Here is a 15,786-nt window from a genome sequence, read left to right on the forward strand (position 1 = left end):
AACAACCTTCAAGTGAGCTAATTAAATGCATATAATAGATTATAATACTTAGAAACTTTCATCATTCTATGAATAAATCAACGCTATCAGTTTCCTTCTCTTGCAACAACCATCTCGGACAGAAAGTAAGTAGCTAAGCTACGTATATAAACACTGACTAATAAACCAAAGTGGATGACGATATAGTCATCAACTTCACTAGCGGCGGAAGTCGTCAAGATCGCAGCAAAAAAGGCGGTAGATGGACTGATAGGTTTGTAAGATATTCCATCAGATCGACACTTACACAAAGACAGGGCATCAGCAAAGCAAAATGCTAAACGTTCACAACGCTTTAATAACAAGAAGCAAAAGAGTGAACCATCCCCACAGCAGGAAGAGCAGCACCCAGTAAATCCACCAGCGAAGAAAGCGAAAAGCACACCAACTGACAGTCAGAATGCTATCGATAATCAAGCTACCCAAAATACTCAGAATAATCAAAAGAAGCACGTCGTATCTTCTCTGTTCACATTCAATCCAGAAATAGAAGAAATTAAGGAGGATAAGGGGCCAAAACAACCACAACAGGCACCTTCTAATGCTCCATTAGCTTCTACGAGCTCATTTGAGGGTGCCAAGCTCCATCCACTCCTCATACAGCACCTTCGTGATAAATTGGATATTAAAGCACCTACGCCAATTCAGAAATTAGCCTTACCAACTCTCCTTCAACCTACAGAAAAGGACAGTGTGTTGTCTTCTCGCGATGTTTTCATACAGTCACAAACTGGTTCTGGTAAAACCTTGACATACCTCTTACCAATTATACAAGATTTATTACCACTAGGAGAGCTTTCATTCATTGATAGAAGTATTGGTACTCTCGCGATTATCCTTGCTCCTACACGTGAATTAGCCAGGCAGATTTTTGACGTCCTTGAAAACCTTCTCCATTTGAGTTTGACTTTGAAGGGCGTACCAGAGGAGGATCAAAAACGTCTTACCCGTTGGCTGGTAGGCGGGCTTCTCACTGGTGGTTCAACTCGTACTCACGAGAAAGCAAGATTGAGAAAGGGATGTCCAATTTTGGTCTCCACCCCTGGTAGACTACTCGATCATTTGCAAAACACAACATCATTCAACGCATCTAAATGTCGCTGGCTTGTTCTAGATGAAGCTGATAGATTGATGGATCTTGGTTTCGAAGAAACAATCACTGGTATCATCAAAGGTCTTGAAGGTAGACGTAAACTCACGAAGAAAGCAATCGATGAGGGTAGTCTATCAGAGGTTGGTGGATGGGATTTTGACGTCAGACGGCGAAATATTCTTTGTTCAGCTACCATTCGAGAAGATATACAATCATTCGCAAGTCAACAACTTCTTAACCCTATCGTATTAAAGGAAAGCGATATAAAGAAAGATGTAGATACCAATGCTGCTGAAGAATCAACAAAATTTACACCACCTGCACAATTATCACAGAAATATGTACAAGTACCACTCAAACTTCGTCTTGTCAGCTTGTTAGCCTTGTTAAGATCATTAGCAACATCAAAAGAAAATGTTCAAGGGAATCGTATAATCGTCTTCTTCAGTTGTACAGATTCTGTTGATTTACATTTCCAATTATTTGGTGGTGTATCAATGACAGATGCTGGTAACCGTAACGTAGATGATAAATTAAGTGTAACATGTCCTGTATTACCGAATACGAAGATATACAGATTACACGGATCAATGTCGCTACAAAATCGTTTATCAACAGTTAGGGAATTTACTGATAAGAAAACAACAGAACCTGCGATAATGTTTTGTACATCAGTCGCTTCTAGAGGTTTAGATATGCCACTTGTTCGAGCAGTTATACAAGTTGACCTCCCAACTGAAGGTGGTGCAAATGAATACGTACATAGGGTCGGTAGAACTGCTAGAGCTGGTAAAGGTGGTGAAGCATGGTCATTTGTTGCACCGTCTGAACATGGTTGGGTTGATTGGTTAACATCTCAATTAGATTCTGATACTAAGTCAATCAAGTTACATCCAGTTTCTGTTGAGAATGTTCTTAAGCGTGGTTATGGTGGTCAAGGTACAGAATTTGAAAGCAGAGCAACAGATGTACAAACTTCATTAGAAAGATGGGTTATTGCATCACCTGATAATTCTCAATTAGCCAGACAAGCATATTTATCTCATATTAGAGCTTACGCTACACATCCAATAGAGGAGCGTAAATTCTTCCATATAAAGTTACTTCATCTTGGTCACTTAGCAAAAGCATTTGCTTTACGTGAAACTCCAACAACTGCTAGTACGACCAAAGCTGATATTGCACAATCAAAGGATAATCAAAAGCATCAAAGCATTGAACAGAAAATGCAAGAATCTGTTAGAAGGATTGGTAAATCTACCAAGCGTGATGGTGAATTCGCAAACAATGACACTAGTGAATTCCAAACTTCATTGTCTGGTTATGATATGAAACAACCAAAACCAAACAAAAGGAAACGTTAGAATGTATCTTTAATTTATTTATCATATAACTAATTTATAGACGATAAAAATCTATTTAGAGTGATCGAAAAAATATGCTTAAAAACAATTTGGGATATAAATAATGCGATGCTTTTGCTTTACTTGGTAGTAATTTTACATTTTGAAAAGGAAGCTCATGTCTTCTGGTGAAAGTCTACCCATTGCATTTTCATCACGACCAATGGCAGCTTCAACCATAGCCGATTTCTTCTCTTGGAGCTGGACAATACGACTTTCAATTGAATCTTCAACCACAAGCTTTATACATTCAACTGGACGACGTGCACCCAACCTATGTACTCTGTCCATTGCTTGATACTCAACCGATGGATTCCACCATGAGTCCATCATGTATACTCTTGAAGCTTCTGTCAAATTGAGTGCAACACCACCTGCTTTAAGTGATACCAAGAAAACTGTACAGTGTACGTTCTTCATAAAATGCTGTACAACAGCGTTTCTCGCTTGCGGTGTCATGTTACCCTCAAGTCTACAAATCTAGAGCGATTGTTAAAAACTATAGGTATAAAAAGCTATCACTTACGTTGAAACCAGCCTTTTTGAGTCTCCATGCAACCAAATCGAGAAAGTTAACAAATTGACTAAAAACCAGAGACTTAACAGTGCAATCTTCTCTTTGCAGCTCAGTCAATTCCTCAACTAAGGCTTCAATTTTAGTTGACGACTTCCATTTGTCCATATCAAGACGTCCAATGATACCCTGTGGCTTGCTTGTCTTGAGACCTTCATCTTCTGCAGTCTCAATTGATGGTTGGTTGATATCAATCGAAATTGGTAAATGGCAAGAAGGGCATTCTGGTTGTGAAACAAGACTGCCTGTCAAATATTCAGTAATGCAAAGACGACAGAATACGTGATGACAACGCGCATCAATTGCATCTTCTGCTATATCATTGCAGATTCTACAAACGTGTTCATCTGGTGCTTCTTGACCGTACGGACCTGTACGACTTTTAAGAACGAGATCTGGGTGGCATGCCATTTGGCGCATTCGAGTGATAAGTGAGAAAATTGACGAATAATTGTTAAGAACAGTTCCCTGATCAATATATGTTGTGAAGGTACGGCGAACATCTGTGTAGAGTGAGAGGTACAGATCACGTTCTTCCTCTGAGAAGAAATCTTTACGACATTTGACAATACGTGGTGGTAAGCCTAAATCATCAGCTCGTTCAACTTTTGTACGACGTAACATCATTCTGTCCAAAAGAATCTTGAGTTTCTTGAAAGCCGTTTTGCCTTCTCCGACCATACCATATCTCTGGATAGGAGTGAGAATCTCATTGTTCCAAAAACAGACGTGATTCATTGGAGACTCTCCGCAGAAATCACAATGGCGCCTATCTGAAAAACTCCAATTTAACGATTTGCACTTCGATTTCTTTCCGTAGTAATACGCAAATGGATCAGCGCCAATGAATCTAACAAGTGAGTATAGTTCACCAACACGATTCTGTAGGGGTGTACCAGAAAGACACCATTTGAAGTTGCTCTCTAAAGCGAAAGTAGCTTTAGCTGTATTTGTCTGTCGTTCCTTGATGGAGTGTGCTTCATCGAGTATGATTCTGTGCCATTTCAGTGAGTGTATAGGACTTGGTTCCTTGATTTTCTGACCCTTCTTTTGCCTACCGTAAGTTTGAATTCGAAATGCAGATTCCATAACAGCATATGAGGTGAGAACTACGTCGTACTTCTTGAGATCATCTTTATGTTTTGTTCTGGAAGCACCATGCCACAGAAGAACTTTCATGCCATCAGTGAAAGCTTCGATTTCGTTTTTCCATTGGACAACAGCAATTGTTGGAGCAACGATCAAGTTGGGCGCCTTGCGATCGCTCAAAAGTAGTGCGATTGTTTGAATAGTCTTACCCATACCCATTTCGTCTGCAAGCATACCGCCTTTCCAAGTACCTTTCTCTTGTTCTTTCATCCAATGCAACGATTCTTGTTGGAAGGGAAGCAGCTTGAGTTTGAGGCCATGTGGTGATGGAAGCTTATGTGGTTTGACTGGTTCAATGTCTCGTGAGAGATCCCCCCAGACATCACTGAGCTCTGGATGCCAGCAAGCAAGAGCAACTTGGTTTCTAAGAGCGATGAGCATACAAAGTCAAACAATCAGTTGTGCTCACCTTTCACCTTGAGTAAGATTTCGACCAAGTTGCTTCTTTAATTTGGCTCTCTCAGACATCTCTTTTGCATCCCTCTTGCGCTTAAGAGCTTGAATACGCTTCTTCTCAGCCAACTGTGCTGTTTTCTCCTCCTCAGTCAATTCGTCTTTATCTTTGAGGATCTTTATCTTCTCTTCTACTTTAACGCCATTAGCGTTAGCGTAATCGATAATCTCAACATCATCATCACCATCGGGTAAATTGAATTGGTTGTTGTAACTAATACTTTCACCGTCTGAGCTGATCTGTTGTATGCGTCAGTGGAGTCTTATCACTTCTATATGAGCACATACGTCAATCGTCTGAGTACTTGTACGTTTAGATGCTGTAGCTTTACTTTTCCCTTTATTGGACTTCTGCTTCTTTGCAATAGCTTCTTCCTCGCCATCAGAAGATTGCAATATGTTGACGGCGTCGATATCGACATCATCATAATCATCTTCTTTGAATTCGTCTTCATCCTGCTGCTCGTATTTATCGCTGTATTCGAATTGATCATCATCTGTGACTTCTTCCTGGTTCTGCACTCTCAAAGCATCTTCAACCTGCTCGACAGCGAGTGATTGTTCTAAAGAATTGGTATCGTCGTCATCGTCAGTGATAACAATAGGAGTTACTGGTTTGGCTGTCGCAGAGCGGGTACTTCTGCGAACCATGAGATGGTGACTATATCTGAACAAAGGAAGATATCTAAAGAATGAGAGAATAAATTAAAAAATTACAGTGTCTATACAATCAAAGGAGATCAAAGTCATCAAGCTGAGTGTTTTGTTAGCTAAAATAGTGAATATCGTATTGCCACCGACCTCATCATTGTAATTCATGACAGTTCTCTTGATCTTAGATGTGTCTACCCAGGTAACGAAATCTTCCATATTTCTATATACGTTAGACTATTGAATTTCCTTAGAGTACTCCCCTTACCTTGTTACTAAGAATGCTGGATCAGTGATAGTATCCGGACCAACGCGTAAATGGCCCTGTTCAATATATTGAGTAGCCTGTATGTATATTAGATCGAAGCTCCGGCATTATAATACCTTCATACCGTCTTAACGCTCTCACAAAGCTTATTTCTGACGCATACAACTGCCAATCTTCTTCTACAGAAACTAGCGACTGTGATCTTCTCTACATCACTCAATTTTGATCCTATATTCAATAGTCCCATCTCATATCCTTTCGCTAACAATTGGGTTTCCATTTGGTGTCTGTATGGATCCTGAGCTGATAGCAAACTCAATCTGTGAGCCATCTGCCTCATAGAACCACAAAGTCTGTTGTATTTGTTGTAATCATCTCTGCCTTGCAAGTGATACCTCCTCATCACTTTAATTTCACGTAAACTGGCATCCTGCTTCCACTGCAAGTTTGTTAGAAGACGTTAGTTAACCTTCGCGATACATACGTTTAAGAAATCAACTTTCTTAAGTAACCTGTGTATTTATGAGTAACTTATTTATCTTGTTATCCTTCGTACGTACTTCTGCTCGTGGTGCTTCAGATTACGCATCACGGTAACTTAACAAGACGATACAATAAGAGACACAAAAAAATACTAGTGCATTAACGTAAAGAGGGTTGTACAAAAATATATGTTTAAAGATTACTGTATATTATTAGCCGATGTCTATTTCTTTGACTTCTTAGATGACTTCTCCTCCTGCAATATGATAATTAGCAAAATACACTCATTCTAGCGCCTCACGCACCTTCTTAGCTTGCTTCTTTGGTGGCTCTGGCAATGGTTCTGGCTCAGACTCAGACTCAGATGAATCAGAGTCGGATGAACCAGAGTCAGAGTCGGACTCAGAGTCAGAAGATTCAGAGACGGATTCGTCGGATTCTTCGGCAGCAGGTGTAGGTTCTGGCTTCTTTTCCTCCTTTTTGCTCTTTGATGCTGACTTGGAAGTTGAGGATTTCTCTTCCTTCTTTTCAGCCTTAGCTTTGGCAGGCTTTGTTTCTTCTTTCTTATCATCCTTCTTTTCCTTCTTGTCGTCCTTATTTTCCTTTGGTTCAGCCTTCTTCTTGGCAGCTTCCTTCTTCTTTGGTGCATCAGCTGGTACGCCTAATTCTTGCATCTGCTTTTGCCATGCAGCTTCTTTACCAGACTTGACATACTTTTCTCTCTCTTTTTCAAAGACTTCACAAGCCTTTTGGTATGACTTTTGGTACTTCTCTTTTTCTTCTTTGCCTAATGATTGCCATTCTGAACCAACGTGAGCCATGAACTCAGTTTGTGATTGAGCTGGATCCTTTCTAGTACGAAGATCATTTTGGAAGAGAAGGTATGCAGAAGCAGGTCTCTTTGGTGCCTCTGGATCTTTTTGGGGCTTGGTAGCGCGTTTATTAAAGTTAAGCTCCTTGTTGTTATCAGCAAAGAGTTGCTTAATAATCTTTAATTGTGCATCCATTGCTCTAGCAGATACGGCAAGGTTGGCGAAAAGTTCATGCTCGAGATCGGTGAATTCTCTCTTTGGAGATGATTCAGCTTTAGGAGATCCATCAGCAGTACGCTTGACTGAATCCTTAGCTTCCTTCTTGGAACCTTTAGTTGATTTTGACGGTGATTTATGTGAGGTTTCTGCAATGGCCATTGTAAAATTTGACTTTCCTATTGAATTTGAAGATGAAAGTTCAATTTGAAGGCGGCGTCTGCGCACTTCAAAAATCGAAGGGAAAATTTCTAGGGGCGCCCTTCAAAATGAACCAGGTGAGAAAATCCTGAGAATGCTTCAAAATTACTAGCAATCTCGTCTGTTGTGCCATTGAAGTAAGATTTTCAATAATATATAAAAATAAGAAATAGTACTTGTATAAATGTAAAAAATAACCAATATGAAAACTATTATAGCTATTTATATCAGCAAACCTGTCTATATTCAAGTACATAAAAACATAGCAGGATAGCACAAAACTCGACATATTTTTTACATGTTAAGATAAGATCCACTTATTATTCTATACATTTTTGTTTTATTTTATCTAAATCTATTCTATTCCATGTTGACTTCATATAGATTTCTTACTTATTTTCCTAGCTACAGATTTGCTTTTATTCCAATATCGTTTGATAGATTGAGAAAGGATATTTTGTACAAAGTGCTGTTGTCGTGATGAAGTTGTGAGACCTTTCACAATTCATCTCTGAGAGTATAATAGTAAGACCACTCATAAATTGTGTTCAACAGTCCAGGCAGATCTCTTATCAGCTGTAAACCTATCTCCGGTGACAGTATTTGTAGCTTGCAAAGTGCTACATAATAGTTGGGAAGCTTGCAAATTTTCTTCAAAAGATACACAGGTCTTATCGGCATTCGTTTCTAACAGTTTTCTATATGTATTGACGAACATTTTGTCCATTATTTTGAATAGTGTCATGATTGAGGAACCAAACCTCATTTAACATACCAACTGGCTCTTTTACCATAAACTCATCGGATCTTCAAAATCTACCAGATTTCATTCCTGCAGTACCAACAGTATAGATGGCAGCTGAAAAGAATGTAAAGAAGATTGACCTAGCACAATCTCCCTGAGTTAATATTGCTCCATCTCGCATCTCTACAATTGTAAAGGATAAAAGCAACACCACCCATAAACAAAGGAGAGCTCCACTCCTCATAGTTTCATTGTAGGTGGTGTCTGCCTTAGTCCTGGGAGGTGCTACCAGTCTGAGTCCTAGGGAAAAGCCTAGGATTAGAAGTAAGCAGAATGTTTTCTTTAACATAACTTGATGGTTATGTGAAGTGTTTTATTTTTTCATTTATTTTGAATGAGTTATGTTTTACATCTTGATAATCTAATATAAAATGCTCCCGTATAAGATTTATACTTTTATATAGGTTTCTTTGATGCCTGATCCTTATTGTACTCATATCTATCAAGGTTGATATACTTTCTACTAGATTTATATTAGTTATGTTGATCTACATTCGTTTATTTGCTAATTATGATATTGTTGCCATTAATGCTTTAAAGGATATATCGGCCAGTTGCATATGACTGCAAATTAACGCCAGTAGTTTCCAGTAGGGTTCACTAGGTGGTAAAATGTTGTACACCGAGCTTCCCGCATGCAGAATAATACCGTATTTTGCAATTCACTAATTCTATGACCGTGAAACCGGAACCTCCATTCTTTGCATAGGTGACAAGAATGAAACATGTTACCAAATCATAATGACCACAGTAGTAAGTATCTCCCAGCAATCTATTTTACTAAGTGCAGGTCTAAAGTTCAGCGTCTTGGTTTTGCCCTCAGCTTTACCTTTGCGCACCTATTCAAACACGACATTTACTTTACACACCCTCACTGCACCTAAGACACCAGGGCCTCATATATTAAAGTATTCATCGTACTTGTGCACCTCTTACTGACTACTAAGGTTGTCTAGAAATCTGAATGCGTCACTAGCTTCACCTTCACTTTCTTCCAAGGTGCATTTTTAAATTATTACATGTGATATTAATAATTCCACAAATAATCATCTTACTCTCTTTCTATACATTTCATACATTTTGTGGGACGATGACATCTACAGTGTAGTCGTAGTTTGGGTATATTCGAAAGAATAAATAAAAATAATAATTATTGATTGTAGGTAAATTAAAATGATTCTAATAAATCACATACTCAATCCAAATTCTCATAGTTGGAAACAGCTTTTCCCCTCCTCTATTCCGACGTCCACCACCAAACTAACGTAGAAGCCGAACGATTGCTCTAACTATGAGCGACGAGAAGTCACAGTTTGATAAGATATTAGAAACTAACCCAGAGTTTTTGAATTGGGCTAAAGTGAGTCTATCGTATGGTCCACACAAGAGAAACTCACAAACTAAATAGAAGGAGGCAATGTTCCATCCTCCAAACCAATCAGAATCAGTCTCTAAATTTGTTGAGCGCAGACTCAGTGAGAGGGGCTGGCCGAATGATGTCGAAAAGATCCTGCTTTTGATCAGAAATGAATCGAATGGTCAGTCAAATTTAGTGTCGCAATTGTCGAGGCTTAACTCTCTTTGTTTGATGTATGAATATTTTCTTTGTGTATATCAACTATCGATGGATAAGCCTCAGCCAATCAGCGCACGCGATAGAATTATACAGTCAGTACTAACGGTAAACTACAGTCACACAAGAGCAGGTACATAATGCAGGGAATGCAAATAAAGGGTAGAGTTTTATTGACTTATTTCAACTCTACTAACGCCTTAAATAGAATAGTGAATCATAATGAAATGAGTAAAGAAGATGAAGAATCTTACGCAATTAAAGCTAAAATTCAAAATTCTATAACCCAATTACCTAATGATCCAGTACAAATTTCAAAAACAATAATAAGTTGCATAAATAACGCAGAATTTGAAGCAGATGGTGAAATTAGAGTTTTAGCTTTAGAAGCTACAAAGAAAGCAAAAGTTGATGAACAGACCGAGAATAAATACATAAACGTCTGGTCTAATGATAAGAGGGCTATAGAATTACTGTCTGCATGGTTTAAAGACGCTTGTTCTACTAGAATTTCTGAATTGAAAGAATGGAGATCAACACATTTACCTTTATTATTGGTGAGTAATTAGAATAATTTTCTTTTGAAATTTTTCGTTAACAGTTCAAAATAGTTCATGATCAAAGTAATATTTGATAATGAGATACTAATAAAATATAACTTTCTAGAACTAGTGAAACGTCTCTGTGCATCAAATGATCCTAGTATGCTATTTAACTTTTTTGTGAGATATGTGTCATTGACACCACCCACAGATGTCTCAAATGCAGCCAAGAAGCTACAAAATAAGTGGACACACCAGATTGAACCATCAATGCAACCAGCGAAAATGACGGGAAAGCGGAGCAGCAGTGAAATAAATAATGAAGGTTAGTCAAATATAAATGAAGAAAATTTTACTAACCAATCAAAACCATTAGTATCCAAAAAAGCGAAAATAGAAAACAAGCCTAATTCCTCACTTTTCTCAGCAACTGCTAAACCATCATTATCGAAGCTGCCTTCCTTCAAGAAAGCACCGAAAGTGCAAGAAATTCCGATGAACCAAGCGCCAACACCTACCAATGTAGATGTAAAGATACCACCAGCTGATACTGTTAAGCCAGCTCCTAAAGCTCCGGTATCAGCGCCTAATAAACAGAACCCATTCGCTGATTCCCTCGCAATGATGAGTCAAGAGCAACAGAAGAAGAAACCGACACCTGCTCCTCAAACATCAAAACCACAACCACCAACTTCACAGCGTGAGCAAGAGAAGCGCCAAGTTGAACCATCAAAAAAGAAGAAACAAGTTAGATGGGTGCCTGAAAGAGAATTAGTTAGCGTTAGGTACATAGAAAGTCGAGCAGAGCAGGGTGATGTAAGTATAAAGCACAACTCGTTACACCAACTAATGAAGTTCTCAAAGTATCATCAACCATACGGTGACGCAAGGAAACTGGAAATGGATGAAGGTGCTATGCTACGCAAGCATGTAACGACTGAAGACGAAGACAAGCCGCAAGAATGGGAAGGAACGCATAAGGGTGTGAAAAGAACCGGGATGCGTACTCAAAATCTACGCCCTTGGTTCGAACCATATGTTTGCAACCACTCCATTGACCTCAATGTAGACAAAGGCGCTGAATCAATAGAAAAAGGAGTTCAGGAACATCGTGAGACGACAACAATGATGGCTACTTACATAAACGAATCTGATATACCATCCACACCTTCAGAGTCGAAGAAACCTTTCGAGAGCCTAAACGATGATAGCAAAACGATACGAATGATACGCTCGGATGTCAACAGCACGGCAAACCAAGCGATGTTCAATCCTATGCCAGGCTCACAATTCGGACAATCATTCGGTGCAATGCCTGGACCAGCAGCTATACAACCTCAACAACAGGACTTAATTAATCAGCTATTATCAGCTAATGCTAACTCTAATTTCGCTGCTTATGATTTACCTTCAATGCCTAACGCGTTTTACCAGCATAATGATCGTGAAAATGATAGGGACAGAAGTCGAGACAGGGACAATAGCTATTCACGAAATAACAGCAGTGGTAATACTAATAATTACAATTACCAACAGAAACCAAAGTATGATTGTAAATTCTTCAAATCAGGTTATTGTAAGAATGGCACGAATTGCACGTTCAAGCATTAGACAAACTTTTAAAAGCTATCGCATATCTCTTGTATAAACATTTATTTTGTATTTCTACCGTATTATTTAAAATAAGTCTTAGGAATGGAAATTATCATTAAAATTTGTTAATCACTTTGAGGCGAATTTAGAGCCAATGAAAGCAATGAGAACAGCTGAACCAGCAAATGCAATAGCTGCAGGTAAAACCAAATCTCTTGGAATACCAAATACCTCACCGTCAGCTGGACCAGTTGACTTGTTTGATGGAAGACTAGTGTGAGCTTCATGAGGCAACTGTTGGTTGGTCTCTTTCTCAATCTTCTTTTCGAGAGTTTCAACTTCTTCAACGGCTTCTGATTGATGGATATTTTCCTCTTTAATTACGACTGCTGGCTTATCGTCGGCTGGTTTGACAACGTCGACAGTCTCCCAACCTTTACCGCCATTAACTATAAGGAGGACACGTGTTTGACGTTTCTTTTGAGCAACAAAGACAGCATCCTTGACGTCAGAGTCTGCGCTCATAACGACGTGGTCACCGTCATCATCCTCATAGAGCAATGAGAAGTCATATGGATCTGGTGCAGGTGCCGGGTTCTCATCTTCTACAGGTGCCTTTTCAGTGTGTTGAGTAAAGAATGGATCAGTGGAGAGCTTTGAGTGATGTTAGCGATTCATTATAAATGTTATTATCACTTACCTTTCCAGCGACGATATCACGCAAGTGTTCCAATGACAAAGTAGGTGACTCAAATCTGTGGATTCTTTGAGAAGGACTAACAAATTTGAAAACAGCGATGTGCTCATCAACGACGCCATTCGCAGCTTCTGATTCTAAAACTCCAGATGAAGCATGATCAATACCGATTTGAGAAGCATCATGATCAACACTGTGATCAACAACTGATGCTGAGTCATTTGGATGTAACTCGCTGTCATTTCTTCCACCTTGTGGTGATGCTACGTCTCTCGATCCAGAAACAACGGAATCATTATCGTCAGGTGCTGCTGCCAATGTACCGAAGAATTTGCCCCACATTGGTCCAGAAGCTTCTTCACCAGTTTCATTTTGTTGTTCTTGAGACATAGAGTTAATTTGCTCCAGAATAGCATAAGTGAGCTTCAAAACATCGACGATAGCAATAAGTTTGCCGTCATCTTCAACAACAGGCATATTCAAGTAGTGACCTGTGTACATCTTTCTTAAAGCTTCTTGGATTGTCATAGAAGGTGGAGCTCTATCTGGATGGGGTGTCATTACTCTAACGACGCTGCATCTGTCTGGTTGTAAACCTGCGGCGATAACTCTCAATACAACATCCTTTGAGGTGAAAATACCAGCGATTCTTGGTTGATTCTGTGAGTTCAAATGACCACCTGTACCTGCACTGATTGGGTTATCCATAACACAAACAGCCGTTGTACGGTACTGCTTCATAATGCGAGCGGCTTCTCTAACAGTGGTACGAACTGATACAGTGGCAGGGTGAGTGCGTGCGTCAAGAACAGATTGCAAATCTGGCAATGCCATTCTTTCACGAAGGGCATCAACGTAGTTCATCATAGCTGCAGCTTGACGGCTGTTGGTGTTACCACCCAACTCATTTTGAACACCCTCTAACGCGTTGTAAAGTTTCTGTGATGCACCGTATCCACGTTCAATTTTGTCAAGCGCCTCGTTAAAGACACGAGTGATATCCAAAAGGCCAACAACGTCACCATCATCATTACATACTGGTAAGTGACGGAATGCGCGCGCAACCATGAGCTCGAGTGCTTCGGTTGCGCTTGCAGAATCGCGAGTGACCATTGGGTTTGGAGTCATAATCTCTGATACAGGGGTATGGCGGGTATCGATGCTTTCAGCGACAACCTGTGTGTGACAATGAGCATGTTATTTTTCATAAAAAGTGAAACACACCCTAAAAGCTAAATCCTTTGCGGTGAAGATACCGCACAATGATTCCTCATCATCAACGACAAGAACACAGTCAGTACGCTTAGCTGCACAGAGCTGTGAAGCATCTGCGACTGTCATACTGTCTGGAACTGTCAAAGCCGGTGATGGTCTCAAACTAGCGACGGTGCCAGGTTGCTTATTGTTACGCTTTCTATCACGACCGTGGTGGTCTCTGCGTGGGTTTGAGCTTCCTGGACGCTTTTTTCCGAGCTCAGTTTCGATTTTCTTTCTTAAAGCCTGAAATTTTCCACCGATTCCATGAGAGTTAGAAGAAGTGCGTGTAGGTTCAGCGTGGATTTTAGAAGGTGGGTAAGTGGATGAAACAGTTCTCGAACGTGTATGTGAAGGAGCGGTAGTTGGAGCGGTAGTAATAGAAGGGGAAGTTGAAGATTGAGGAAGAATAGAAGAGTCCTGGTCAGTATTGCTAATAGAATGGGTCGATTGGCGTGACTTGTCATTGTCGTTAGTCGTCGTCAGAGGTTGTGAGGATTTTGTACTGCTGGAAAGCGTACGCTTGTGGCTACCAGATGATTTCCTTGATCTCCCAAGCGCACCAAAGAATTTCTTTGAGCGTTTACTCTCTGGAGCATTCTGTGGAGTGTCTTGAGTTGGAAAGTCCACATTTTGCGGCGAGTTATTCTAGACAATGAGTTGTTAGCAAATAGTTAGAATAACGAACTACTAATTATCAACTCACTTCTGACATCTCGCTTAATTAAGAGAGAGTTGAAATTAAGACGCGCCAGGATAAAACTTAGAAGGGTAATGATAGGGGTAGGCTGATGACAGCTAATAGGCTACATAACATAACGACGACGACGACAACGACAGAGCGTCCAATCAAAAGCAAACTCACCTCATCTTTCTGATGGTTGCGTTTTCTACGGTTGTCGGACAATGGAGATTCATGTCCAGCTGATACTGCAGATTGCGACATATTTGTATATGGAGATACCGGTCTAGCAGGTAAGCTCTCAGCGTAGCTTACTTCTCTGTGATGACCGTAAGGCGAGAGCGTGGATGGGACTGAACGCTGTGGTATGCGTGACATTCCTAGATATAAATTATTATTTTATTTGGATGGGTATTTCGTAATATAAAAGATTATGCACTCCCTGTAAGAAATCGTCTTGAAGGAGAAGGATTGAGCACCTCAATTCGATTCTTCTGAGATTACGTCCAAGATGCTGGGATTAAAATCTACTATGAATGTTAGTATCTTTTTGTTTATTCTATATAGCTCACACGCCATATAGATTATAGACAACTCAGGCGCTCTCGTTGCAGAAGTCATCAACGTCCTCAAAGTCAAATCTGGCTCTGGTATCGGTACAGTTGGTGTGTAAAACTACGTCCTCTAACCCCCACTTACACTCAACTAGGCGATGAATGCGTCGTCGTCATCAAATCAGCTAAGCCAATCCCAGCCAATCTCAACATCTCTGCAAATTCACCAGCAGCAGCAAACAAGATAAGGAAGGGTGATATCAGAAGAGCCGTCATTGTGCGCACAAAGCAGCAAATTAGAAGACCGGACGGTCGCTTCGTTAGGTTCGACGATAACGCCGGCGTACTCATAAACCCAAAGAAGGAACTTCTCGGATCTAGAATATCAGGCGTTATTGCTCACGAGGTTAGACAGAAAGGATGGGGTAAGATAGCCTCAGTTGCACCAAAAGTGGGTGTCTTCCTAGCACTTTATTAAGCTAACAAATTGTTCAGTTACTCTAATGTTCAGGCATTTTCTAATGTATTTGTAGTCTATTATAGAAAGTTTTTCCAATGCGCTTGTCTGCTTCTTCGCCTTATGTCTTTAACAGAGTGGAGGAGAGAATCCCGAGGGATCAGCATAGCACCTCCACTATTGAGGTACTGAATGGATGTTCATTCAACATTCTATAACTATGTCTCTCAGATATAAAATTAGACACGATATGTTTATCAATTTGTCTCCTGAGACAGATAACCTAA

At 39.9% G+C, this 15,786-nt stretch overlaps 8 protein-coding genes across 8 annotated transcripts; 4 read left to right on the forward strand and 4 right to left on the reverse strand.

The window, feature by feature from the left end:
- Positions 1 to 102: 102 nt before the first annotated feature.
- Positions 103 to 2,496, forward strand: WALSEDRAFT_39706 (DEAD-domain-containing protein; the record flags this gene model as incomplete). The annotated part of the gene is made up of 3 exons (XM_006959320.1): positions 103 to 125; positions 172 to 253; positions 297 to 2,496. Coding segments are annotated over exons 1-3 (2,283 nt in total). The 5' UTR covers positions 103 to 124.
- A 135-nt stretch (positions 2,497 to 2,631) lies between these two features.
- Positions 2,632 to 4,639, reverse strand: WALSEDRAFT_20372 (hypothetical protein; the record flags this gene model as incomplete). Its single annotated transcript, XM_006959258.1, has 2 exons — positions 2,632 to 3,015; positions 3,062 to 4,639. 2 exons carry the CDS (start codon positions 4,637 to 4,639, stop codon positions 2,632 to 2,634), a joined length of 1,962 nt encoding a protein of 653 aa, XP_006959320.1.
- A 782-nt stretch (positions 4,640 to 5,421) lies between these two features.
- WALSEDRAFT_69744 (hypothetical protein) lies at positions 5,422 to 6,241 on the reverse strand. The gene is made up of 6 exons (XM_006959321.1): positions 6,191 to 6,241; positions 6,115 to 6,142; positions 5,755 to 6,069; positions 5,631 to 5,707; positions 5,513 to 5,585; positions 5,422 to 5,465 (listed from the first exon to the last, which is right to left on the reverse strand). The coding sequence occupies exons 1-6, from the start codon at positions 6,217 to 6,219 to the stop codon at positions 5,442 to 5,444; spliced, it is 546 nt and encodes a 181-aa protein (XP_006959383.1). The 5' UTR covers positions 6,220 to 6,241; the 3' UTR covers positions 5,422 to 5,441.
- A 15-nt stretch (positions 6,242 to 6,256) lies between these two features.
- WALSEDRAFT_60876 (HMG-box) lies at positions 6,257 to 7,340 on the reverse strand. The gene is made up of 2 exons (XM_006959322.1): positions 6,419 to 7,340; positions 6,257 to 6,369 (listed from the first exon to the last, which is right to left on the reverse strand). Exons 1-2 carry the CDS (start codon positions 7,301 to 7,303, stop codon positions 6,337 to 6,339), a joined length of 918 nt encoding a protein of 305 aa, XP_006959384.1. The 5' UTR covers positions 7,304 to 7,340; the 3' UTR covers positions 6,257 to 6,336.
- Positions 7,341 to 8,521: 1,181 nt separating this feature from the next.
- Positions 8,522 to 9,220, forward strand: WALSEDRAFT_60877 (hypothetical protein). The gene has a single exon (XM_006959323.1). It carries the CDS (start codon positions 8,889 to 8,891, stop codon positions 9,084 to 9,086), a length of 198 nt encoding a protein of 65 aa, XP_006959385.1. The 5' UTR covers positions 8,522 to 8,888; the 3' UTR covers positions 9,087 to 9,220.
- A 182-nt stretch (positions 9,221 to 9,402) lies between these two features.
- On the forward strand, positions 9,403 to 11,731 carry WALSEDRAFT_60879 (hypothetical protein). Its single transcript, XM_006959324.1, has 9 exons — positions 9,403 to 9,507; positions 9,556 to 9,685; positions 9,840 to 9,882; positions 9,929 to 10,277; positions 10,332 to 10,422; positions 10,474 to 10,587; positions 10,639 to 11,078; positions 11,127 to 11,287; positions 11,332 to 11,731. Coding segments are annotated over exons 1-9 (1,398 nt in total). The 5' UTR covers positions 9,403 to 9,438; the 3' UTR covers positions 11,333 to 11,731.
- Positions 11,732 to 11,984: 253 nt separating this feature from the next.
- On the reverse strand, positions 11,985 to 14,752 carry WALSEDRAFT_29518 (CBS-domain-containing protein; the record flags this gene model as incomplete). The annotated part of the gene is made up of 4 exons (XM_006959325.1): positions 11,985 to 12,509; positions 12,556 to 13,728; positions 13,777 to 14,454; positions 14,672 to 14,752. The coding sequence occupies 4 exons, from the start codon at positions 14,750 to 14,752 to the stop codon at positions 11,985 to 11,987; spliced, it is 2,457 nt and encodes an 818-aa protein (XP_006959387.1).
- On the forward strand, positions 14,133 to 15,593 carry WALSEDRAFT_60880 (ribosomal protein L14). The gene is made up of 5 exons (XM_006959326.1): positions 14,133 to 14,454; positions 14,513 to 15,026; positions 15,072 to 15,153; positions 15,198 to 15,493; positions 15,538 to 15,593. Exons 2-5 carry the CDS (start codon positions 15,000 to 15,002, stop codon positions 15,544 to 15,546), a joined length of 414 nt encoding a protein of 137 aa, XP_006959388.1. The 5' UTR covers positions 14,133 to 14,454; positions 14,513 to 14,999; the 3' UTR covers positions 15,547 to 15,593.
- Positions 15,594 to 15,786: the final 193 nt, after the last annotated feature.

Source organism: Wallemia mellicola, assembly GCF_000263375.1.
Source record: "Wallemia mellicola CBS 633.66 unplaced genomic scaffold WALSEscaffold_16, whole genome shotgun sequence".
In the NCBI taxonomy this organism is placed as follows: domain Eukaryota; kingdom Fungi; phylum Basidiomycota; class Wallemiomycetes; order Wallemiales; family Wallemiaceae; genus Wallemia; species Wallemia mellicola.